A 27,818-nucleotide genomic window follows, 5' to 3' on the forward strand; every position below is an offset into this window, starting at 1 on the left:
ACTTGGCCTTGTTGAACCTCATACAGTTGGCCTGGGCCCATTGATCCAGCCTGTCCAGGTCCCTCTGCAGAGCCTTCCTACCCTCGAGCAGATCAACACTCCCGCCCAACTTGGTGTCGTCTGCAAACTTACTGAGGGTGCACTTGATCCCCTCATCCAGATCATTGATAAAGATATTGAACAAGACCGGCCCCAAAACTGAGCCCTGGGGAACACCACTCATGACCGGCCACCAACTGGATTGAACTCTATTCACCACAACTCTCTGGGCCCAGCCGTCCAGCCAGTTTTTGACCCAGCGCAGAGTCCACCTGTCTAAGCCGTGAGCCGCCAGCTTCTCCAGGAGAATACTGTGGGAGGCAGTGTCAAAGGCCTTACTGAAGTCTAGGTAGACCACATCCACAGCCTTTCCCTCATCCACTAGGCGGGTCACCTGGTCATAGAAGGAGATCAGGTTGGTCAAGCAGGACCTGCCTCTCATGAATCCATGCTGGCTGGGCCGGATCCCCTGGTTGTCCCGCTCATGCCTTGTGAGCGCCCTCAAGATGAACCGCTCCATAATCTTCCCCGGCACCGAGGTCAGGCTGACAGGCCTGTAGTTCCCCGGATCCTCCTTCCGGCCCTTCTTGTAGATGGGCGTCACATTGGCAAGCCTCCAGTCGTCCGGGACCTCCCCCGTTAACCAGGACTGCTGATAAATGATGGAGAGCAGCTTGGCGAGCTCCTCCGCCAGCTCTCTCAGCACCCTTGGGTGGATCCCATCCAGCCCCATAGACTTGTGAGCATCCAGGTGGCGTAGCAGGTCGTTGACTGCTTCCTCTTGGATTATGGGGGGGGTTCATCCTGCTCACCGTCCCTGTCTTCCAGCTCGGGGGGCCGAGTACCCTGAGGATAACTGGTCTGCCTGTTAAAGACTGAGGCAAAGAAGGCATTGAGTACCTCAGCCTTTTCCTCATCCTCGGTGACAATGTTCCCCCCCCGCATCCAATAAGGGATGGAGATTCTCCTTGGCTCTCTTCTTGTCATTAATATATTTGTAGAAACATTTTTTGTTGTCTCTAACGACAGCGGCCAGATTGCGTTCTAGCCGGGCTTTTGCCTTTCTCATTTCCTCTCTGCACGACCTAATGAGATCCCTGTACTCTTCTTGAGTCGCCTGCCCCTTCTTCCACAAGCGGTAAACTCTCCTTTTTTTCCTGAGTCCCAGCAAGAGCTCCCCGTTCAGCCAGGCTGGTCGTCTTCCCCGCCCGTTATTCTTATGGTGTACAGGGACAGCCTGCTCCTGCGCCTTTAAGACTTCCTTCTTGAAGATCATCCAGCCTTCCTGGACCCCTTTGCCCTTCAGGACCGTCTCCCATGGGACTCTCTCCACCAGCGTCCTGAACAGGCCAAAGTCCGCCCTCCGGAAGTCCATGGTTGCGGTTTTGCTGGTCCCTCTCCTTACTTCACCAAGAATGGAGAATTCTACCATTTCATGGTCGCTAAGCCCAAGACGGCCTCCGACCACCACATCTCCCACCAGTCCTTCTCTGTTTGTAAACAGCAGGTCGAGCGAGGCACCTCCCCTGGTAGGCTCACTTACCAGCTGTGTCAGGAAGTGGTCTTCCACACACTCCAGGAACCTCCTAGACTGCTTCCTCTCTGCCGTGTTGTATTTCCAGCAGACATCCGGGAAGTTGAAGTCCCCCACGAGAACAAGGCCTAGCGATTGAGAGACTTCTGCCAGCCGCTTGTAGAACGCTTCATCTGCCCCCTCATCCTGGTTGGGAGGTCTATAACAGACTCCCAGCAGGATATCTGCCTCGTTGGCCTTCCCCCTCATCCTTAGCCATAAACACTCAACCGTATCATCATCACAGTCGTTGAGCTCTATACAATCGAATAATTCTTCTTAAAGAATTATTCTTGTTAAAGAATTCTTGTTAAAGAATTTGAATTCTTGTTAAAGCGGTGGTATTCTCATATAGTAACTGTACAACAGTGTTTGAGACTGTATAGTTTGTTTTGTTAATGCTGAGCATTATGTGAAATAGAGGAGTTATGCTTGAAAGAATGTTGTTGCCTGGCTAATGGCAACCAGTCTTTCAAATCAGAAAGTGTTGGAGGAAGTACCTTATTGTAATCTGCCATTAGCGCTGTGGGATGATCCAAAGACAATGTCAGGTTTTTTCCTTCCACTTTGCCATTAAAGAATCCAATGAAGGATGCATGCAGGAAGCATTTTATACTTGGTGTGAAAAGTAAACATAGCAATTGAATTTATGGTAGTCAAACAAGTTGTAGTCTACCAGGACATACTAATTTTTCTTTTTTGTTCCGCTGTTAGAGACTTAACCTCTTTTTGTGATAACTTACTGGTTGACACATGGAGTTTGTAGTTTCCTGAAGTCCGATCTGAGCTCAGTAATGTTTAGATGGATAAATGGTGTTTTTCTTTGATTTCTTGAGATTTTGAACACATTTTGTATTGAGCTGTTTTTTTCCCGATCTCTCTGTTTTCAGTAGTTCACTTTTGTGTATGTAGCTTTAATCTGTTCTTTTGAATTCATTAGTAGCAGCTTTGCAGTGAAGGATTGGTGATCAAACTCAGTGAGTTCTTTCATTAACAGAAAACAATTTGAAATACGTATGTCATAGCTACTAGTAGCTGCAGTAGCCACTGTTCAGTTTATGGATTAAAGGCTGTATGAAATAGATATTCTTCAAAGTACAGAAATATTTTGAGATTTGTCAATGTAATAGGTGTCCTTTAGACCTTCTGACTGTAGTTTGAAGTACTACTGTCACATCAGGTCCTAGACCTTTTATCACCTTTTCATTGGAAGTTAATGAATGTGCCTTTTACGGAATTCCTGTTAAACCATTTCTGAAGGGATGGAGTTTTACGTAGTCAGAATATCCATTAATGGCTGTATTTTCATCACAATCTTACCAGAAATTTTATAGGATAGTTCTTTTAGCATGCACTGTCTTTGCTTGCTTTGACCATCACCTTATAGGGTGTATGTGTGAAAGGGGAAAGGCCAACTGAAAAAATACCTAATCTCAAATGAAATTTTTCTAATATGCACGGCATCTTAAGTCTTCTCAGCTGTGTTCAGCATTGTAGCAACAGTAGAGTAGGTTCAAGGAGGGATAAGCTGGGAGGAGTTATGAGAGTGTGAAGACAGGCAAGAAGGAGCAATGGGATTTTGAAGGAGCTACTAGGGTTGCAGTGGATAACAGGATTCTAGAGAAGGACTATGACTTAAGGTCCAGGCTGTCTCCTTAGACTTCCTTCTTCTTCTTAGCCTGTTGCCCTGAGGTACTGTTTGTCAAAGACACAGGCTATTCCTCCGTCTGTATGGAATTCTCTATCCTTGTTGCTCCTACTGCCTCCCAAAATAGCCCTGTCACATGTTCTTATGCCTCTTGGCCTACTGGAAAGTGGATCAAGGCCAGGACTCTTAAGGCAAGGAATGAGGCACTGTACCCAAAACCAATAGTAGTCCTCTCCTTCCACTGGTCATCCCTTTGAGCAGTAGCTACCTACCTGCCCTGATCCTTCCCTGTATAGGTAAGAGGCAAGGAAGTATTTAGACTGGAGTAGTTCTAGTTCCATCTGCTCCTTGAGCCTGTCCTGGGCATTTGGCCAAAAGTGTCTTGTATTTATTTTTGCTGCAAACACCTTTTCTTTTCTTCACTTATTCTTTGTGAGCCTTTTCTGGTTCCTTTCAATTATTATCAAATTCATGCAGAAGTAATTTATCATGAGGTAGATTTATAAAATATTTGTCCAAATATGTAGTATTTTTGGTCATGATAAAATAGCTGAAACATGAATGAAAGATGCATATCCAAACATTGCTGTTGGATGTTTTTTGCCTTTTTTTTTTTTTCTGCTGTAATGATTTTCACTATGGTGGATGCACATACACATACATATAAATGGAGAGATTTTCCATGTGACAATGTTTAAGTAATACATAAGTATAAAAAGTCTGGATCTCTGAATATTTTTCTGAACACTCATACTGGTATGACTCCATGAATCATAGCAAACTAAAACTTGGCACTTTTGTTCACGACAGAATGTGCATTTTTGTAACTATTCACCTTTGTCCAGCTCTAATGAAAAGTACATATCCAATCACTGTCATTGAGCCATAGAGAGCTTTCATTGTAAATGATGATAATCTACAAGAAATAATTAAAACATGACTGTACAGCGCTTTCTTGCCAACAAATTGCTATCTTCGTTATTACTGAAACTTAAGTACCATATAAGGAAGAGATTTTCAAAGTCTTTTTAGAGGATTTGCATGCCTGTTTTTCTTGCACTTTAATGGAAATTGGATAGCAGACACCTTAAGCAACTTTGAAAGTTTTGTTTAAAATGTATGGGGGTTTTTTTTACCTTTATGATTTTTTATAATGGAAGTATATTTGTAATATCCTTAACTTCAGACCAAGACTATTCCTAAATTTACATGGTACCCAAACTTGCTGATTTGCAGCAGTTGTCATCTCTTCTGGCTGGTAGCTACTTACCTTTTGCAACTGCTTCTTTGTCATATTACCAAATCTCCTGTGCATGTGAGGTACAGTAACCTATGTGTGTGCAGGTAGTATAGCATTCCTGGGATTCCTCAGCTTTACTGTGATAACATACCTGCCCGTTACATTTCAGAGAAGGGGTTCAAGGCCTCCTGGAAAGAGGATGGATGAATTCTTTGGGCACTTACAAATGGCCTGTAAGCAATATTTGAGCACCTTGGCATGCAATGGTAAATGGAGAAGGTACCCACCATCCATGTGACCAAATGGATTTTCTCTCTTTGTACAGTATATACTCACACTTCAGCACTCCCTTTTCTGTGCTGACTACGCTTTGCTTTTGCTTTTCTACCTTGCATCCCTGATTCTGTCTCCTCTAATATTTTTGGTTTTAAATTGCACCACATGTTTTCCAGCTCTCTTGTAAGCTGGGCATTCCACCCCTATGCTCCAGCAGTATCATCTCCCATCCGCTACTGCCATAAGAACTGCTACATCTTGTATGAAGGGTTGTCCTTTGCTGTGCACCAGACGCAACTTTTAAGAGCAGTGATACAGTCCATGTGTCTGAAAAGGTCCTTCTCCAAATCTTAACCTGAGGACAGGAAATTAAGGACAGTAGAATGGTTTTTTTGGGGAAAAAAAAAAAGTCATGAAATGGATTTAAGAGCCTGGAAGAGGCTATCCTTGCCTTAATTCTTTCCCTGCCCAAATATCATAATGACTTGATACATGCAAAGATTTTGATTCTTCTGTGGATGATATGGTAACCCTTTTCCCAGAGAATTGGAAATCGGCGTATACAGTCATTATTTACCTTCCCCTTCTAGATTTTAGGTTAAAAATACAAAGCCTCTGAAAAGAATACTTTTAAGTCTCACTGTATTAAGGGAAGAGATGTTTGGTGTGCTGATGGAACTGCATTAGTAAGCAGTTGTGGTGACAAAGTCTCATAGCAAGCTGGAGGGTTCGGAGGATGGAAAGTTGGGAAGCTTCTTTGGTGCAGCTTTTAGAAGCTAAGGTATTATTCTTGTCTTCTTACTAAAGGCAAACTAAAAGCAAATATTTGAAAGTGTACTGGATTCTTAATGCTGTTTCATTTAAATTTTTTGAATTCTCATAGCTTTTCAGCATGGATCAGTGTTACTGTTGCTCTCTTGGTTTTGTGTGTGTGTGTAGTTCAGTATTTTGATAATAGTATTGTTACCAAAACTGGAAATACTCTACCGTTTTTTATTTCCATTTTTTGGTACTTGTCTTTAAAATGTGTTCAGTGCTCATCTACCATAGATGTTTTGGTGAATTTGGCATTGGCGTAGCTTTTGATGAAGCTCTTATTTTCTGTGACTCATCTGAAACTTTGATTGGTTCCTTTGACTCTGTTTCATTTAGTTCATATTTTAAATCAATAAGCCACTTGAGAGAGAAAGCAGCAAGGACACCAGCACTTGGATTTAAGTGCTGTCTTGCCGTGATTTCTCTGAGAGCTGTAAATTTTTCTCCTCTTTCATTCCTCAGCTTCTGTTCCTTACATAGTGGAAAACTGCTTTTTATATTATGAGATTCCTCTCTAGATCTTTACAAATTTTCTCAGATACTTACAATGTTTTGTAGATGTTTCTTAAAATACTACGTTTCATGTGTCTTTCATCTTGCCTGATATTGATAAGGCAGAAACAGAAATGGGAATTGCTGCAACTATAATTGAAATTTTTCAGCCTCTGTTCACTCACGAGTACTTTCTAGCTTTTATATTATTACTCCATCTTTCAGCATCCAAATACAACCATGAACTCAAAGAATAGATGTATACAAAAGTACCCTGAACGCTGGATGAAGAGCCTTCCTTATACAGTTTTAATTTTCTCTTCAAGCTGTCACTGTGACTTCTTGGTTTTCTTTAAATGTCTTACATCTGGCTACTGAAGGACAAAGATTTTGCTCTTTTGCAAAATAGCCTTTTTATGATTTTGATATTGATGTCAAATCTGGATAGTCCAAATTCATTTTTATTGCTTTGTATGGTATATACTTGTTAAGGATTTAGTGCAACTATAAACATCTCCAGAACTCCCCATAGTGGGGATAAACTGTGAATTATGGACTTGCTAGAATGGGCTATTTCTTTAAGGCAATCTGAACCTCTGTAGCTCTTCATAGAGTTTTTATAAAGTAAATCAATGTTTGTTTGTAAATCTAAATTGAGGAATACTGCTTTGGTAATTGCATTGTTATTTGCCTTTTCCTGAGCAAATAATACTAAACAGTTAGATGCTTTAAACTGCATTCTTGAGTTTATAACTTCCTGTAAAAGATTTAGTTTATGTGGTGTAGTACATTCCTTAGCCTGTGAATATGTAAAAGCAATAATCAGTGCTGATTTTAAGGCATTTAACTTCTCTTCTTCAAATTCTATATTCCCAAAATTGAAATCCTATTGCCTCACGGTATAAATAGCTGGTACTGATTATACCTCTTACGTCGTAGTCTTTCATCAATAGATCTGGCAGCTTAAAGTCAGAATCTTTATGCATATTCTACAGACAAGGAAACTGAGGCATACAAATCTGAAATTACTTGTTCTTGATCACCTGGCAGTTTGAGATACACCCTAGGAATTTGATACCACGATCAGGAGTAGGTGCAGGGCTTCTGAGCCAAGAAAGCGTGCTGCCTTTTTATTTGAATGGGCTATGTTTCAAAAGGCTGTGATTGCCTGTTTTTATTTCTCCAGATGAATCCAATACCAGAAACTCCGCTGTGAATCTTTCATGCAGCATTATCTCCCTGTCTGGAGGAAGGGGGCATTCGACTTTCTTTTGGGTTTTTGAGCAATTGAGGGTGATGGTGGATGTCCCCGAAGAGTAGGGCACACAGTACTTGCCTTCAAAAAAGGGAACTAAGAGGAAGCAACTTGTTATAGGCTGATCAGCCCAACTTGGATTCTCAAAGGAGTACTAGAAAGAGTTACTAGTAGTCAGTGTATAATTAAGTGATTGCATTTGGGCTACTTGGAGGAGGGGGGAGTAACTTCTTCTTGGACTCACTGGCTGGAGTTTATAACAGAAACAGTAAGTATCAGACTTTCGGACTTCAGTGAGATTGTTGACACTGGCCTACGTGACATTCCCATAAGAAAGCTAGGAAATAACAGACTACAAGATCAGTGACTCTTAACTTATTGTTGTAACCACTCCTCGTTTGAAAAAAATTATGTTCCTCCACTTTACTGGCTTCAATTTAGCCCTTTCACCTGAAGGTTAATGCCACCTCTTCACCTCCTAATAAATCTAGTAGGTGAACACAACAGATTCCATCCCAAGTCACTTAGGGGTCTTTGCACTGACCTGCACACAGTACAGAAGCTGTAGAGGGTCCTGGCTCTGTGCTCCATGACTCTTGCTTATCCTATTGGAAGGTAGTAGAGCAAGTCATCATCGCCTGGTGTTAGCTGCATGATTTCACTGAAAGGCTAACTATAAGAGTTTGCTGTCAAAAATGGTAAATTGTTTTATGTGGTGTTCCCCAAGGACTGATAATAGGTTTAGTGTTATCCTATATCATAATTTATGCATTGGTTCATTAATCAGAGTATGCTTCCTAAATGCCTATGTCTGAGAGGGGTTGCAATTAGGGAAATGCAGTATCCCCTATGTATCTTGACTTTAGTTAAGTGTTTGGCGTAGGGAAGAGGAAAAATAGGGATTAGTATAAGAACTGCAAGGTAGAGTTTCAGTGGGAGTTGGGTATATTGGTAGCTCTGTGAATTGGCCCTTAGTTTTTCTGTGCCCCATTTCTCCTATGGAAATTTTCATAGAGAATTTATAGCGATTTGTTTTTATCTTGTGAAGAATTGGGCAGATAAATACTACAGAAGTTAAGTGGCCAGATATTGTGTTGAAAAGTGAGTAAGATAGATATAAGTAGGGGTGAGCTTCAAATAATTTATTTCATTATGACAGATGATGGATTTTTTTAAAATGAATGTATTTGTTACAATATTACAAAAATGTTTGAATCCCTTGTTCAAGAAAAAGACATGGCATGTTCTTATAGCATTTTCTGTCTCATAAATGGAAAATCCTAAGACGTATCACAGAAAGATGTTCGTAGTATAATGCACTACTACTCTGAGCTTTTGTACTGCACTTCTCAAAAAGAGGAAAATGTGTTATAAAATCTCACCCTCTTGTTTTGTTTTGTTTATTCTAGTGTTACAAATCTTAAATACCGGGGAAGATGTGAGCCCGTGATTTCAAGAACTCTTCAGTTTCTAAATGACCTTTCTGTTGGATATCCTTTTTACTGTATATGCCATAACATATTATTTGAAAATAATTAGGTAAAAATTAATGAGACTTTTGTTGTTTAGTATGCCACATTTTTAAACCAATAAGGGTATTAATATTTATTCATCTTGGTTTATCTTTTTCTATGTATAGTTTTTAAAAGGTGCGCTCATTTCCACCTACTTCTTATCAACAAAAGAGAAATCATACAACTAGTTGCTTATGGTCATCTGTCCCATTCCTAATCTTGAAGTCAATACCATTGATGAGTTCAACAATATTGAGAACAGGATTGATTCTGCTAGCAGTTGAGAACAGGATTGGTTCTACTCTGAGGATGAGTTAACTAAGATATGAAGCATGAGTTAGATTTTTAAACACAAGCCTCTTCATGTTTTATCATTGCCTGATTCTAAGTTCCTCACTGTGTCAGTGTCATCATTACTACTGATAAAAGAGCCATGACTTTACATGTGGATTTTTGTCTGCGTTCAAGTATTTTTGTGAAATTCTTACCCAAATCATGGATGCTAACTTGCTATCTGTTGCAAACCTATTGTATCTTGTTCTAATATTCAGTTACTTATCGTAAGTTGGAGAAGAATGTCTGCTCTTTGAATTTGCAGTCAATTGATCAGGAAGAGTTTAAAAAAAAGTAGTAGCTGTTTTTGATGTGACACAGTCTTTAAAGGCATACGACAGATAATCAACCACCAGAGCTCATGAAAACATTCAACATTGAAATCCTTCGCTATTTTAAAATAAAAACAACTTTTCAGTAATTTTCTAGAGGAGATTGTTAGACAAGCAGAGGGGAAGGCACCTGGACTATGACAATTGGCATAATTTTATTTCTCCATAGAACTCTAATCGTGTAAGAAGAATTTTAATATATTTCCTTGGGTTGAAAGATGAGTGTCGGTTTCCACATTCCATAAGTGAATTTTGTTTAATGAAAATCATACAATGTGTACTTCTATATGTTTACTTGAAATACATTAGGCAGCTAACTCGATATTTTAAATATGCAGGTGTTTATGTTCTCATGGCATCACAGAAATAGGACTGGAAAGGACTTGAAAGTGAAACATTACTAAGGAATTTGACAAAAACAGAAGGGGAGACATTTATTTCATTAATAAGATTTATGACGAGACTAATGAGCACTCTCCACTTTTATACGATATACTTATTGCTTCAGTAGGTTTCAAAATAACCAAGAAATTTAACATGGTGCACCTGACTTAAAGTGCTTGCTTGTTTATGTATGTATGTATACTTGCTGAAATAATCAGCCTCATATTACCGCTAAAGCCAACAAGCATCTAGCATTTCATATTGTCTTCTGGAGGCTTTCAAAGGCATGTATTCACATGGTAGCTCTCAAAAATGAGGGTCAGTATAAACTATTGGTGCAAATAATACTTTTCCAAGGCTGAAATGTCTGGATAGTTTTAGTTTTCGAATTACTCAAATTATATTTGCAATAAATGAGTTTCTGCTCATGAAATAGATCTAATAATATCAGGACCTAGAAAGGATGGAAAAGTAGATATTTAATAACCTAAGTTCTCCTGAAGAGCAGAAGTGTGATGAAATTGTGGGGTTTTTTCTTTGCAGAAACTTGCTAACTGTTGCAAGAGCAGTTTCAGACCCCTGTGCATAATCAGGATGTAAAGCAGCACTGCCTTCATAAAGATACATCTTAAACATCAATGTGAAATTTTTAAAGACTAGTAAAAAGAGAGATTAACTAAAAACATAAGTACCAAAAATTTATTCAATTACTTTTCAATGGAAATACTTCAAACAAAAATTCTGAGAACAGTAGCTTTTCTGCTTAGATGGGTGGGGTTGTACAAAGACGGCTTTGATGCTGGTTCACTTCACCGTGATGTTGTATTAGTTAAGTTTAAAATTGTGTTCCCTGGCAAACCATAAAAGATTTCAAAAGTATTAGACACCCACTTTTGTGCTGGAATTTAATATGCAACTTTTTATTGGAAAATAATCGTCCTTGTCTGGCAAAATCCACCATGCAATATTTCTGTTAGTAGGCATAATGCAATAAAGACAGGGAGGGCTATTTATCACTACAAATTTTGAGGATTTCAGGATTCTTTTTATTATTTTAATATATTTCTTTGGTATTAAATCAGAAAAATGATAAATTACACCTGTCGAGGCTGTTTTTCCTTTTTCCCAGAAAATGATGTACAACCCAATTTCACTGGTCATTTTGGCTTTTAAAGATATGTATTTTTTTCCTATAAAAAACTCTACCAATAGGGTTTTTTTTAATAATAATACTGAAGTACTTTTTATTTCAAACATATGAAGTAGTTTATAACTACTTCCTGGCATTGCAAACTTTGGCCTTTTCACATTATATTAGGGTTTTTTTAAAAGGCATTAAGTATATATTGCTTTGAAAGAGTGTATTGTTAAGATGCTGGATCCAGTGGATCAATTTTCAGTATTTGATATAGATTAAATTGTGGCTAGCCTGAGAGGTTAAAATAATAATTTATTTAATTTCAGTACTTGCTTGTACGTCAGTCAGCTTCTACACAGTCTTAGAAATTGGTATTTTTCTTTTTTTATGTGTATAATAGCCTTTTTCTGAAGGATAATCCAGAATTAAAAGCAAACCGTAATTGCAGCAACTGTACTGTGTAACAGGGAAAAAAAGAAGAAAAAACATAAGACAGTATTAGCAACAAAGGCAACAAATGATTGGAGCTGGTGTCATGGTTTACATTACTTTCACAATTATTCCAGGTTTGCATATTTCGAAATATATTAGCCCAATTTGATTTCAAAGCTCAGTTATTTGAATTATAAATCATTATGTCCCTCCTAGCTGATCAGTTGTGAAATATCTTTGAATTCATTTACATAATGGAATATGTTAGTCATTCCTTTATGTCTTTGAAGCCATAGTGCTCCCTCATGCATGTTTAGTTCTTTCTAATAATTAACTTTTCCACTGTATATTTTTGTAGCAAAATAACTACAGTTTCATTGTTATTTTGTACAATAACTTGGGGTAAAATATTTATAGTCTCTCAAAAATTCTTTATCAATAGCTTTGTTAGCCTTACAATGTTATGAAAGGCTCTCCCTTGTAACGGGGGCGGGGGGCAAAAAAAACCCAACTACGTAGCTTTGCAATATAAAACCAGGTAATGCTGTGTCAAATGTTATCAACTGACAAAGGAGCGTCATCTTAAAACTAGATTAGGAGATTTTCCAATAGCAGCTATAAAACCTATTCTTACACTTTTAACTGTTTAAAAATAATTTAATCCATTTAAAATGAAAAGGGAAGTTGTTTATTCCCATAAAAGTAATCAAACTCTTCAGTCAATTATGTGCAGGAATGGCAGAGTGAAGCAAGCACTCAGACAAAAAAAAAAAAAGAAAATAGTAACAATAAGTGTTATGGGTATTTGTTTGTAAAATCTTCTGTGTTTGTACATGACTGTAGGCACTACTGTACAGTGTAAATTATGCAGTCATACTGATTATTTCTTAAAGAACTTCATCAATGCCAGAGATCAACAGTGTTCAGTAAACTAATGAGTCCTGTTTTTATAATGTTCATTGTAGAAAGTACAAGCCCGTAAGTCACTTCATTCATTTGATGCCTTCAATGCTTATGAATGTTTCTGGGTTTTGAATTTTTCTGTGGCATTCCTGAAAAAGTGTATTATTATACTTGGCTATCACAAAGCCTTTTATATCCCCATTTTACAGATGCAGAACTGAGACAGTGGCATTTAACTGACTTGCTGAGAGTCATACAGCAATTTTATGTCAAATGAAGGAGAAGCAGAAGTCAGAAAATCCAGGCCATTGCTTTGGCCATTCTCTCGCTCCTTGTTTGCAAACATCCCTCACAGCAGCGGTTACCTCTGTGCAAAAGCTCACAAAGATGTCAGCATGGCTTTCACTGGAATACGCAGTATTATCTCCTTTGCCCAACCCCAAATGTTTGAATCATCTGAGACAGGGAGTTAGTGTGTCCTCATGCTATTAAAGATGTTCATAATTCACACAGCTAGGAAAGGATTCGAGTTGTGAAACAAGTCTTAACCATCTGAACTTTAAGGACTTCTATAACATAGTTTTTGCAAGCTCAACTTTTGATTTAATATGATTTCTTGTGCTTTTGAAAAGAAACCTTAAGAAAAATACTACATTTCACCAGGTGTAACTGCCTAGTAAGTCATGCTAGCATATGTGATCTGTGGAATATATGCAGTCCAGGAAATACGTTGTTTCTGTGTCATTTAGTGTGCATCTCCCTGGGAGCCTTTGTATACAAGCAGGTGCAACAGACTCAAGCTTGTCCTGCTCAACCAGGGCCAGGAGCTTCAGCCCAGGAGTCGCAGGGCTTTGCTAGTGCAATGTGTAGACCAGACCAGTAGACCTTCCTGAGGGGCCTGCATTGAGAGCAGAGCGTGGTGGCTGGGGCCAACGCTGGGCTACTGTAGTTACCTGCCATCTGGACTGTCACTGGCTTGAATTCAGCCACTTTGTGGAGCGGGAGATTTCAGTTCATGCTTAGCAGTAGTCAGTTAGATTGGCTTTTTGTTTCATAAAGTTGAAGAAACTGGGATTCCTGTGGAAGTATCCATAGATACATCCAAAATTCCCACCTGTATCACCTTGTTATGGACTTTGCTCCAGCTCTGAGACTTTGTATGTTCTTAAGAAATTTCCATTCGGTTCTTATACATCTGAAAATACTTTGGTTAAGTGTTTAACATAGCTCAGTATGTATGAGATGCATTTTTATCTGTTGTAACTGGAACAAATTAAATGTGATTTTTGACAGGTCTGGAAGATCACCTCTGTGATTTTGAGGCCATTACTTCAGAGCTGCTTAGGGCTGCTGCCAGTCCCATTGCCAAGTGCCAGTCGTCTTCAACACAGGCAGTGGCAAAACCACTTTTTTTTTTTATATGCTGATAACAAGGGTCTGTCTGGGGGAAAAACAGCACTATTTATTATCAGAAACTCTCCGTTTAATTATAAAAGTCATTTAGTTCATTCATCTCTTTTGTGACTAGAATATATGCCATGAAAAGTAATTGCTTTAATTAATAATAGATTATGGTCTTTAATGTTCTAAAGAATGTCTCCATGACATATATTTCTAGATGAAGTTCAGGTATTTTTTTTAACGTACATTTGTTGTTGTTTCAGTTAGGATTTTTTTCTCGCTAAATATTCCTGAAAGTTTGTACAACCTGATAATGTAATCATAATGCTGCGAGGCTGATTTTTCCTTAACACCTGCTACTTACAGTCTCCTGAAAAAGCTTGTGAAAATAGAGGCTGTGAAATTCATGCTTCAGAATCACACAGTAAGTTTTCCTTACTACATTGAAAAACATCGTGTGTGGTAAATTTTGTGGAACACTTAACTTTTCATGCGCTTATGTTTCAACAGAGCAAGCACTTCCCTTTCTTGGGCATCAGCGATAATAACAGCCTCAGTGACCTTAGGTGCCGGACAGTGTTCTACACTGCTCTCACTCGTCTTCTCATGGTAGATTTAGGTAAGGTCCTCCTCCCATGTCCCTGAGACACCTTGCTGTCTTGTGTAATACTATGAACTTTTAAGGTTATTAAACCAATTAAACAGCAGTTTAATTGTACAGTAGATCTGTTATAGTTGGTATTTAAACCACTGCCTATCAACTTTTGAGATTTATGGCATTAAGCAATAACACTGTATTTGTTTGTTGGTTCTGTTGGAGAAATAAGCAAAATGAGTTATTTTTTGCACAGAAGCACTTTCTGTATTAAGTATGAGGACTTACAACATTAAGTGCTTGGGTAAGTACTCTTGAGTTTTCAGGTGACATACCAATTATGCCAGAACCTTCCAGCTTCTAGTAGAAGGTTTTTATTTCACACTTTCATGCAAGTTCTCAATATACAAGACCGTCCAAGTTTTAATAAAAACATTGACAAGAGTTCTGCAGTTCAGCCAGAAATACTTAAACATGCACTTGGGGTTACCTTTTGAGTTGTCCTTTAGAAATTAGGGAGGTTAGACACGTGTAAAACCCAGTGCACACTTTAATAGCTAGATGTGATAAAGAACTTGGTCACTTTGAATCCAGGCACTGCCCTTGGCCACCGGAGTAAAATGCAGAACTCTGCGTGATTAGCTCTCCATTGTCGAAACAGGGAAGGCTGGGCTTGTCAAAATGAACACTGAAGCAAATCGTATGTTAAAGAAGCTGATGGTGAAGAATGCAGCACGTCTCAAATTGCCTCTGTTCTGATCAGAGGCCCTGTTCAGAGTTGTGGGCTTATGTCTGCTGAGGATCAGCCTTACAGACTGCTTTCGGTAGAATGGATGCCTATAGGTGTTCCGAGGGGGGCCGCTGATGAGGGCATTCAAAAAATAAGAAGGCAAGTCTTTTGTGTGCTCGTTTCCAACCCTCATACAAGGACTTAACTAGGCAACGTGTGCAAAAGAGATTGACACAGTCAGTCATAAGCCAACAGTAGTCATTACTCCCCTTGTTGGTAATGGGTGCCTGTACTGTCTACTGCTGAACAGTGCTGAAAGCAGTTAACTTCGAGGCAAGACCGAACCATATTCATCAACTTTTTCTTAAAGAATGGCAACTGTGAGCTGGACCTGCATTTACTTGCAGTTAAACTGCTTTCGGTACTGGCTCAGAGTCGTATAACATAAGCAATAGGTACATTTTCTAATACAAAATGGGTTACACATGCAGTTTCAGTAACTTTTCCTACGGGGGGGGGTGGGTGGGTGGGGGAGATTTGGTAAAAACAAGATCACAGGTGTTAAAAATTACATCTCAAAGTAGAGCTTGTGTAAATATGTGTCAGACAAAATGCAGGCACATGACAACGGCTGGCTACATAGCTGACAGAGGTCATTGTGATTCCTCTGGATTAACAGCTCTACAAGATCTGAAATGATTAGGAATATCTGGAAAAAGCATACATCAGTCTTTAGCTATTGTCCTTTGTGTTCCTGCTGGAATAAATTTGTTTGGGTTTGCACTGATAGAAAAGCACATCTAGAGACACAAACAGGTATAAGTTCCGTTTTAGGATCCAAATTTTGAAAGTAAGGTGTACACAAACTGTCCTTTCTATGTGTTTCTGCAAGCATTAAATGGCAGTATTCTCACCTTGTGAATCAAAAGGTATTTTCAAACTGTGTAAACTGGCATTTTTAGACAAAAAAGCATCGTACCAATTGTCTTCTCTGAGTTTTTTTCTGAATTAAATGAAGAGCTTTATATAAAATCCTTTTATATGAATGATAAACAATTTACGTGGAAACAAAATTAAGATGAATTTTTATTGGTGGGGGTTGTTTTAGGTAATTGATGTAGAAATATTTTTGGAAATTAGTTGAATACAGTAAATTCAGAATATTTACATTTTAAACAATACTCTTGGAGTGACTGGCAAAATTTAATTGTAGGAAAGAACAGTAATATATTAATTGGCATTTGCTTCAAAATGTACTTTGGTTTCTGTTGAATTACTTTAATGTCATATGAATATAATTAGACTTTGAATTCCTTATGTGCCCCAGGTTGTGTTTTTAATAATTTTTTTGGCATTTAGAATTGCATCATTTTGTCCAAGATTCTTAGCCCAAGTTTTCTAAAGTAAACTGAATATTTGCGTGAAGTATATAGTAACCAAAACTAATACAAGAACACCAGTAAAAGTTACATTTAAATAAAAGTTTTATTAGGATTGATAACTTTTAATCACTTTTTCTTCTGCACTACCAAAAGGAGTAGTTCTAAGCTGTAGAAAATACCTTCAGGAGCTATTCAGCATGATTTGTCAGTGTCCTGTACTTACAGGTATATGCAGTCATGCTCAGTGCCAAACCTCTCCAAGTGAAGCAGGTTTAAAACACTATTGCTGTAAGTCACACACAGATCTACTAGAACTTACAAGTGAGGCATCTCTTTTCTTTCAAAGGACATAATAAGGGTGTGTATGTGTAGTTTGAATTATAGAAAATGAACAATTTACCATGGTAGGTTTGTTTAGGATAGTTTATTCCTTTCCTTATTAATATTGTACTGTTCATGGGATGTGAATGTGGCTTGTACAGGAATGCAAAAGAAATGTACAGGTAGTAATTTGTGTTGCTTTTCTAAAAGTTACAAATTATTTGATTAATAGGGCAATACTATGTAGGATCCTAATGGTATATTCTTTCTTGACTGCCTACACTGAAATTTAAAACAGAAATAGCACATAAGATTTCCTCTTACCCCATTTCCAGAACTAGCCGGTTTGTCATTAAAGTGTTGGTCCCAGTCAACATTGGACATTCTGGTAGTTCTTTGGTCTCCTCAACTTTTTAACAAAGTATGCTTGAGATTCTACCTTCAGGAAGGGTTCGTCTTGAATTTGGATGTGTACATAGTATCTTCATGGAGATTGTCTTCTAATGATATGCAGCATTCCAGATGAGAGGGAGTATTACTTTTGCTATGTTGTGGTAATTCAGGTTTCTCCTGAGAACTCTGTAAGTGGCAACTGAGCCCTGATCCTGCATAGAGCGGTATCCAAATGACTTCTCTTGGTCTGTACACTGGCATGGGACAATACCAGCATGGGAGTCTTTCTGAGTGATTGGTCTTTATTAATTTTTTTGCTCTGAGGAAAATCTGATAAGCAATTAAAAGGAGAAAAGCGTCAAGATATGCAATGCATATAGAAATAGTTTAGCTTCTAGGAGGGTAAGAGGAAGCTGATGCTGGTCGAGCTAAGAGGTTGGGAACACAGAAACTAATACTGTATTGGAACTGCCTGAGGAGCTGGAGTTGGCAAAGGAAGGAGATAGACACAAAAAGCTGGATGAATAGTCTGGGGCTACTGTGAGTAATCGGAAGAGGACACAAGGGTCCAGAAATGACAAATAAAAAGACTGACTCTGGTTGAAAGGAGCAGAGAGAAGATAGCAGAGGAGACAGGCAAAGATGGACAGGATTGGATTTTCCCAAAGTCCCCCAGATTCTATTGCCGCCAGCAGTAGCTTTGAAATCTAGCACAAAGCGTCTCACCCTCTTCAGTTCTGCTGCAGGTGCAGGATGCAAGTCACAGATTTGGTCAGTTACTTCACTAGTTTAAGAGAGTTCTTGAGCATAGATTGCCATTTGAAGGCGCCGTAACTGTGACTGACCAGTGCAGTAGCAGTAAGTTATTGAAAGTATTTCCTTTGCTTTTAAAAAAAAAATCTGGAAAACTGGGCACAAAAGCCCTGTACTAAAGGGAAGCAGTTCAGGTCACAAAGCCAAGTATTCAGAACTGAGGAAATACCGTAATTGGGACTGCCTCTGCAACTTTCCTTTTCTCTCCTCTCTGTTGTAAATATTTACAATGTTATGAGGCAGTTTTAATTGCAGGATCACAATTATTTCTCTCGGAGGATATTTGCCTCTTTCAGTTCAGAAGATGTGTCATCCTGGCTTAATGAGAAGCTACTGAGTATTTTTGGGTTTTTTTCCTGTGTTGTCATCTGGATTTATGTGTTAGTCCATACTTTGCTTTCTGTTGTGACCATTTTTTCTTCCTGTCCTTTTTTCTTCTTGGCCTTTTCTGTCATTCTTACTGTTGTACTGGGGTGAGTGATTTGGTCTTCACAGTGTCCCTAGAGATAAGAGGCTGGAATTAGGCCCGTTTTAGAGATGAGTATATGAAGTGTAGAAACTAAACTGTAAAGCTTACACTAACTTTGCACAACCAATTTGACACACAAAAGACTCCTCCTAACTTCAGTTGCAACTTAGTTTGCCAGACTTTGCCAATGAAGAGAGAAGACCGAGAAGCCCTATAGCAAAGAACTCTTTAAAGAATATAAATTAAATTCCTACTGTAAATTACTCTCGAGGGGAATCTGCATGTGAGAGGCAAGCTACCCTCTTTAAGGGCCTAAAGATAAGTAGCATGAGTACCAATCCTCATGCAAATTGCCATTTCTAAAAAGTTGTTTATAGTTACTTGTTCAGTGTCATGACAAAACAAAAACAATCCAGACTTCCACATTCTCTTTCAACTGCCTAACCAAGACAATCTCTTTTTTTCCCTACCCACAACATGTTGTTTCGTTTACTCTAAATTCACACCTTCTGAAACAAATGAGGCAGTGGTGTCACACTAATAACCCCAACACAGTCCAGATTTATTTCCACGACAGCTTCATTCTGTATGCTAAATAGGTAGGAGGTAGAGAAAACAGCATACGATCATAAAAGGTTGTGATTTAAACATCATACTACAAAGTACACATGTGAAAGGATCTAATTTATTGTTGCAGTTTTAAATTTAACATTTTCTAACTGTTGAGTCTTGACTTTCTTGTGTGAATATTCTTCCAGGGTACTAAACAAATGCTGTCAGATTAACAGAGAAAACAGAAATATGAAAAAGAGAAAGATGTGAAATGCAGAGACATGCCAGTCTCAGATACAAGTTGTTTGCGATCAACAATTTGTCTTCCTTGTTTATAGCTCAGTAAAAATACACCAAACCTCAGGTTTTTCATAGGTCATATGAAAGTTCCCATGATGTCAGTGAGATTTTTCTATAAAGGCCTAAGAGGCTGACCCTTCCAAACAACAGCGTGAGTATGATGTGATGCTTTTGCTGTTTTGTTTTGGTTTCTTTTCCTGTAGGTGAAGACGAGGATGAGTTTGAGAATTTCATGCTCCCCCTCACAGTTTCGTTTGAAAGTGTGACTCAGATATTCAACAGTAGTTTTGAACAAGAAGAAGCAAAGGTAGGTTTGTTTCAATTATAGGGAAAGAAATTATTGATGGGAAAAACTAATAGTGGGGCAAGCATTTAGCAACAAGCTTGTCATCTCTTCTGTCTGTCTCTCTTGGCATGTATATACCTGTATACTTATATGTATATTTATACCTGAATACATATACATAATTAGAAATATAGACAGTAGAAATACGAAGGCTACAAATTACTATCCTAAATAAACTTTGTACAAAGGTTTTATAAAGGTCTTGGGATTTTTCAGTGCTTTGCAGATCAAGTGACCCCATTTGATCCCCATTCATCCCCATCAAAGGGGCGAATTTGTCTTCAGTGGTAGCTTATCTGTTTCATATGTAATATTCCCCTTTGCCATGCAAGTATCCTGTTTGTGTATATTAACATATTTATTTGGGGGTATGAGGAGACATGTTGTAACACACTTGATAAAACATTGCTGCTTTAAAGTATTTTTTCAAACAAGAATTTATTATATAAATCAAGACTTTATTAAATGGCTGGGCATATATGTATAAATAGGAACTGGTCTTGAAGTATTGCACCCTTAAACTGAACAAAGTGATTAGGATAACTGATAGCTAAATAAGGTTTTTATGTGCCTGTGGGAGCCATATTAGGATTGATTTGACAAGTCAGTTCAGCTGTGGCAACAGTCATAATATCTAACACAACATTATGTTTTATTAGTAAAATCCGTAAGTGTAGCAAGCTGTTTGTGTCAAAACAACAGTATATTTTAGGGAAGAAAAAGACTTGCTAGATACAAGCTGCATCATCAGGAATGATAATATATTAGAGCACTATTGCATTAAAGAGATCCCCTTCTACCGTCACTGCATAAATAGTTAACAACACACACTGGAGTGCTCGTTTCAGCTACAAAGGGTAATTCTGAAGAAACCCTAACAGTAATTTTTAATTTGCTATTTTAAAATATGATGGAAACTTCAATACTGCATCATCGTATTTATCCACTTCCTTTCATAAGAAAATAAACAAATATGCTAGAAATATTTAGTAAGTAGTTTGTCTGCAGTGCATCTCTGACATTACCAGAAGATGCACAGCTCTCAATAATCACTTGAATTAAGTTAGTATTTTTTTTAAAAATAGTACTTAAGGTTATTTCAACAATTACTTAATTCTAGTTTCCTCATTTGTTGCTCCTTTATGTATTTGATTTTAATAACTTTTCATTTATTAAATAGACGCAGTTCATCTATCTTGGATTCATCTCTTATATTTTCAAGTTATAAATCCTAAAAATTAGAACAAAGAGGTCGTTTGATAGCATTACCCTTTCTGTAGGAAACTATTTATCTCATGTGAGGATTCAGTTTATTAAAATTATTTTGCCATTGTCCTGTCTGGTTTGCTTGAAACCATCTTAGTAGAGAAATTTTAATGGAGTGCCAGTGATATATTCCTAAACTAGCAAGTTCTTAACGACCCTGGAAAGTGACTGCTTGATTACACTTTAACGGTATTTGCAAATAAAATCACAAGTAATTAAGGGGAAATCTCCAGGCTTTTGAGCAAGTTTGATGCATGATAACTGCCTGATTCAGCTTCATCTAGAGTAATGCTGTGTAGACAAGAGCTACTGAGATCAATAGCAACATAATGATAGTGGCAGAATTAAGTGAGTAACCTGAGAACTGTGTCTTCAAAATGCATGCAGCTGCCACAAGCCAGGGCCACACAGTGCACTCCGTGCTTCCGTCCTAAATGTTCATCAAAAGACGCCCTGCAGGAAAATGGAGTTAGATGCTCTTTATTGCTGATCGTGTCTCTTGCCACATTTATCAGGGAAATTGGATTAGCAGTTGGCAGCTGCAGGTAGACAAGGTTCTGCAGTGATTAAATATGCAGCTTGGCTGCATTTGTTGTGACAGACCTTTAGTAAATTCTACTGTAAGCACCATCTGTCTAATTTGTATAAAGAAAACTTGGTGCTTTAAGCTACTGATAAAGAACTAAATCTGTTGCTTTATCGTAAACAAAACTTTTGCTCTAAATTCTCTTAAAAGTAATTTATTAGGTTAAAGCTATTTTTCTATCATGATGAATAAATAATACATGCAAAAGTGCTTTCAGGTACTTCATTTTGCAAGTACTGAAAACAAAAACAGTTCAGTTCTTCAATAAAATGCTTAGTATTCTGATCCACGGGGAGATGACACTGTTAAAATATCACTATGAAAATGGTCCAGGACTGCCAAATTCATTTAATTTGTGGTTTTTACTAGGACTTTCTAACTGGCTAGGGTTTTTTTAGGTTTTTTTAGTATTTCTGAAATACACTATTGAAAAACAGTCACAACAAACAAGGGAGCTCTTTCTTTTTAAAATACATTTGTAATCATTAAATCTGCATACAAAACACATGTTTAGGTTTCTTTTCCAGGGAGATCAAGTAAGATGGCTTAAGTAATTATTGCTTTGCTTTCCCTTTTTTTTTTTCTTTTTTGGCTACTTCCTTCTTCACATTTTTATATTAATAGGAAAAATGTCCAGCATTAAAACAGTGGCTAATTTTCTCCTAAAAATTTCAAGGTTTCTCTTGACAATCCAGTTAAGTAATATATCGACTGGGTAGCTGGAATCTCAGTAGCACTTTGTTTATAGTTGTGACATCATCAGATTTGCTAGAAACGCATGAAAAAAAGGATCTGAGGAGAAAGCAGTTAAATAGCAACATGCTATCTTTAGCTGGTTTGTAGAAACTCCATGCTGTTAAATTATTTAAAATCCTTGATTTTCAGCTTGCACACATTAAAAGTTTTCACACTAAGTGCCAAATGTTGCAAACAGCACTTTAACAGAATGATTTTGCTTTGATCCCTGTAGCAGTTCCTGAATAATTTATCACAGGTTATTGCCTTAATTCTGGAGAGGGATAGAGCAATAAAGGCAGATGAAAACACTCCAGTTGAAACACCTTGGGGCCTGCTCATTCCTCTGACACGGCTCTTTTGTTGGAACTATTTAGAGGTTATTAAGACGTGTCTCCAGAATTAAGAGTATGCTGTAAGGATGAAGACAGCCATCTTAATTCTAAAGACAAAGCGCAATGACCCTTCACCTTTTTTTTCCTTTGTTGTTATTATATAGTAGAATTATGAGGGTAATATTATAGCTGCACCCAGTAGTGCCACTATAGTTAAGGGTCTGTCAGACTTTCCATTACAAGCCCCGTTTTGGGGGTGGGTGGTGTGAGTAGTCTCGTCTGTTTTAAATTGCATTAGTCAGACACTTGGCACATGTTGGCAAGTCATAGGGTGTTTTCTGTGAATATTTAAATCTTCAGCTCTTTTCCTTTGAAAAATCCATTGAAAAATCTTCTTCGGGACTTTGAAACAAAATACTTGAATTTATTTTTAAAATTGCCTTGTTTTAATTAAATCTTAAGTAAACCTATCGCTGACATTCAGGGAAGAATATTTCGAAACCGAAATTTGAACAAAATTATTTCATTAGCAATAAAAGCGATGTATAAACCCACATACTACTGACAAGCTCCTCTTGCCACGTTTCTTGTATTTACTGTTCTTCGCTTCTCATCTTACTCATTTGCAGTTGCTGGTGGTGTTATTAACTGTCACTTTGCCCCAGAAATGGCTGGTGTTCAGTTGTGAACGAAGCAGTAGCTTCATGTAGTCTTCAGGTTACTCTGTTAAGTTTGCAAGGCACTTCGAATCCCACAGGATGACAGACAAAAAGCAGATGTATAAGTGTATAACGTTATTTGTCATTAATAAATGTTGTGCGTATAAGTGCTATTTGAAAATTCATAATGAACTAAAACTAGACTGTCATGGTATTTGGGGGGGGGGGGAGGCATGTCTTACTAAATGTGACTTAAGCAAGCATGGAATCTAGGGTGATTTTTGCTCCTATTAGAGTTTAAAGATATTTTTACCAGTGATTTAAATGGATCAGGATTTATCTCAGGATTATGTAGGCTATTATATAGGCTGTTCGGACATTGCCAACTGTAGGCAGTGTTATTTTATAAAGTTGAGTTCCGATGGATAATATGTAAACCACTGAGTTTGCTGGGATTTTACAGGACAAGAATATTATGGTGCCTTGTAGATTGAGGTCATTTATTAAGAATAGTGTGGTTAATGGTATGGGCTTTTTAGTAACAATACCTGAATTTAAAGAATAGAAAACCAAGAAATGTAGTTTATGTAGTAGTTGTTCTCCTTTCTTTAGAAGGTCAAATGGTGTCTGAAATTGCCTGGTGTTTGTGTAGGTTCCCAGAAATCTGGGACCACAGTTTAAAGAAAGTTGGACTTCTACTTTTATTAATAGTTTTTAAAGTCTCACAACTAAACTATTTCTTAAATATAGTTGCAAAAGAGTGTTTTCTTACAAGCGGTTGTTTTTATAAAGACAGAATAAGCATGTTAGAGGAATATGGGTTTGGCCGGTTGTCGTTTTCTAATCCGTGTTCTAGAGACCACAGTAGGATGGTGAGCTCTTTCTCTCCGAGCGCATCCTCAAACAAAGGCAAGTTCGTGTCTTGCCAGGGGCTGTAGCTCCCCTTCTTCCCTGCTCCAGCCTTTCCTTTGTGCAGTCTTGCTTGTCTCCTTTTTTTGTGGCTAGAATGGGCAAAGGAAGCAAAATCAATCTGGAAGATTTCCACTTCCATGTATATAATGTTGCATCTCTGTATCCCTTCAGAAAGAAGTATAAAGTGTTGCTGCTGAGTTCTTTTATTTCTTTACATTTGGGCCACCGTGTCTGCTGAACAGTTACTTTCTGTGTGGACAAAACAGCATGCAAAGTATGAAAATACAGATGAATATAAAGTTACAATTTTATATTGCATGTTCTCAGTATTGAACACTTCCTCTCTAGTGATTTCAGAGTCCCATTAAAGTTAATGAGAGTTGAGACCTCTCAGCATCTTGCAAGTTCAGGCCATTTCAATGCACAACAGAAAGGAAATGCAAATATTCAAATACTCCTAGCAACCTCACCAGTGTTTTGTAGAGAACTCAATTTATCTTTGGATAAATCTATGTGCATGCCATCCAAGTCAGTTGGACTATTGGGTCTGTATATGAAAAGTAGAAATTAGCCCTTGTGTAAGATTACATTTAGCAGTTTAACAAGGCATCAGCCATAATTTGCTCTTCATGTGATCAATTAAAATTAATATGTGAATCTTACCTTTTGTATTTCTCACCACTATAAATATTACAGTGTTAGCACCAAGCAGTACATTATTGAAAACTCTGGTTTTAAAGAGAGAACTCCCTACTGGGTTTTTTTGCCATGCTTCTATGATCTTTTTTTTTTTTTTTTACCAGACTCTGCAGTACTCTGGTCTTTTATTATGAAAAAACAAAAAGTACAAACCCCACCTCCACATGTGGATAAAATTTATTAAAACTACTTAATTATCAAAAAAGAATATTTATGTCTAAGTAAATTGAAAAGTTTGTTTATATTGTTAAAATATTTTTCATTCACTACTGCTTCTTATTGATGTCTATTAATTATCCTGAAAACATCCCTTTAGTAGGGGCTAATTATCTGTGCGTAAAATCTTGTCTGCATTTGTGCTGGAAGGATTCTGAAGCCACACTTCAGTCATTAAAGGGAAAAAAAAATTCATGTTAGTACTAATGTTAATACAGATAGAGATTTGCATGGTCTTCTGTAAACAAAAAAGTCGCTTTTTGAAGAAACCTAACTTGAAAAATTGCTTTTTATAAAGAAAATGAAAAGATATGTTAGAATAACAGTACAATGAGAATCTCAGTGCAACCTTAATTGTAGCTTGTTATGATTATCAGTTAGTCTTACACCTCATTCAAAATATTACAAGCTTAAATTAACGTTTTATTGTTATTGTTACTTTAAATATATTAATACAGGAAGCACTTTTAAACTTTAATACACAGTATTCATATATTACGTTTTAATTTGCATTATTCATTAGGATAGCATATTGAATAATCAAAAGCATTTCCTAAGCATTTTGCTAGTGTTATCACTATAAAACTTGTGGAAATCTTGTTTGTTAAAAGAATCTTTGTGTTTTTTGTAAAAAAAGATTTGAGCGAGACATTTAAACTAATGAATCAAAATCAGATATGTGGTCATTATTGGCTGATTATTACTCCATCTGCTCTGTGCTAACGTGAAAATCAATTACTGTGTCTCTTTCCCACTGACAGCGTATGTTGATCGGGCTGGCAAGGGATCTTCGAGGGATTGCCTTTGCACTAAACACAAAGACCAGCTACACCATGCTGTTTGACTGGATGTATCCTTATTACACTATGACAATACCAGCTCTGTGCACAGAGGGATACCAGGCCCCTTGCATTAGTTTAATAGTATGGCACAGTGGGGAAGAGGAAACAAAGCTAAATGAACTAATGTGTAATCAGCTAAAATTACAGCACAATGGCAACCATGCAGTTAACTGGGAAGGACCACAGAGAGGTCACTTTTTTGTTGTGTCACACTACCAATCTAGAAAGCATATCCAAGTGGTTTTCTTCCCTTTATAAATCCATAATGTTTTCATAAAAAAAAAAACCTGTGTCTTTAACTCAAACACAATGTACCTACATTTGGCTTAACATCAAAAGTGCTTAAAAAATACTATACAAGTGCTATCTGGGGAGATTTCTCTCTCTGGTATGAATCATGTCTTTAATTTAGTCAGTTACTTTCTATTTATGTCAACTCTATTAATATCGCAACACCTGCAGTCTTCTTGATCCAAAAGAAAATGGACATCTGAAAACAAAATCAAAATCTTTAGACTGTAGTTTTCTTCAATAAGTAACAATAATGGAACTCTATTTGCTTTAAATATTGTATACATTTTTATGCCAACAAATACAATAATACTCATGGGCATTTTCTTAATACTATAGAGAAATGTTTTGTATTTTTATAAATACAGTAGCTGTAATTCTCTCTTCAGGCACACAGTCATATTAGTAACAAACTGCTGAAATACATAGTGAAGTAACTATGAAAATATTTGTTTTATAATTTAGATCTCACAAAGCTATGAAAGTTAATTAGGTATTTGTTTATGTTATGGACAGAATAAACAACATTCAAGTACAGTTACATGCTTTAGTAGAAATCAAGCTTTTAAAAATATTTTTAAGTAAATAATGAAAACCTACTGCTCACTAATAATATTCCAGGTTAAGAAAGAGGAATGCATCAATATAGAATTGCAACTAGGAAATGAGCCTTTAAGGACTAAAAGGCTGGACAGCAGAGCGTGGTATGATCTGATAGACGTCCTTGTGTGGTGGGTAGTAGGATCCTGATGACCATTCAGATAAGCCCTATTTAAGACCTTCGCAAGCCTGCAGTGATTCTGTCTATGTGCAGGCTCAGCTTGCAGAAAGTGAGTCCAAAACATAAAGCAGTGTAATCTTTATTTCTCTTAAAATCAGTGGAAAGCATCCCTTAATTTCAGTTTTAGAGGACTGGAGGGAAAAAAAAACACAAAACAAAAACAAAACTACTGAAGCCAGACTGTGAATTAGCATGTCATTTTCTGGTGGGCACCGTTGGGTACATTTAACTTCGTTAGTACTGTTTGTGCTTGTGTTACCCTAAAACTTAATAATAAAATCAGGAAGATGTGTAAAAGCAGATCAGTGCTGCTTCCATTTCAAATTCTTTTTACTTTGTTTTTCCTAGTACAGCATGAGTATCATGCTTTTCTGTGCAGAACTGCAAATCTCCAGTTGTAGGAGGAGGGATAACACAGACTTACCTCCTCTCCATTTGAAAGAAATGGATTCATCCATGGAGGTGGTTGGTTTGTTTTTTTTTTATACAAGGATCCAGGATATGTAATCCTCAGGACCCTTTCCTGAATTTTTTTTTTTTAATTAAGGTATTCCTTCCAGTATATGAATTAAGTTTATTTCAAATAAATAAAAACAGCCTCCAACTTTTGGATTTCATTATTCTGTATTAACAATAAAAATAGATTGAAATGTAGCTTTGTGTGGAATTCAAAGCTCAGGCCTTCTCAGTTTCTTTTCCCTTGCAGCGGTTCAAAATTTTTTTGTCCTCATCACCTTTGGCTGTAAAGAATAAGTGCATGCTTCTGTTCAGTGGATTTCACCTCATTTGGCTGAGTCCAGCTTCATCCAGGTATTGATC

At 37.3% G+C, this 27,818-nt stretch overlaps 1 protein-coding gene across 3 annotated transcripts in view; it reads left to right on the forward strand.

Annotated features, from left to right (window-relative positions):
- The window catches only part of RANBP17 (RAN binding protein 17), a 168,007-nt gene that overhangs the window by 89,691 nt on the left and 50,498 nt on the right, over window positions 1-27,818 (forward strand). For all 3 annotated transcript variants that reach the window (XM_076350195.1, XM_076350196.1, XM_076350197.1), the window contains 5 exons: window positions 8,749-8,829; window positions 14,137-14,200; window positions 14,287-14,395; window positions 19,535-19,638; window positions 25,847-25,935. In XM_076350195.1, coding sequence (XP_076206310.1) covers window positions 8,749-8,829; window positions 14,137-14,200; window positions 14,287-14,395; window positions 19,535-19,638; window positions 25,847-25,935 — 447 coding nt within the window. The remainder of the gene's footprint in view (window positions 1-8,748; window positions 8,830-14,136; window positions 14,201-14,286; window positions 14,396-19,534; window positions 19,639-25,846; window positions 25,936-27,818) is intronic.

Source organism: Aptenodytes patagonicus, chromosome 12 (assembly GCF_965638725.1).
Source record: "Aptenodytes patagonicus chromosome 12, bAptPat1.pri.cur, whole genome shotgun sequence".
NCBI lineage: Eukaryota > Metazoa > Chordata > Aves > Sphenisciformes > Spheniscidae > Aptenodytes > Aptenodytes patagonicus.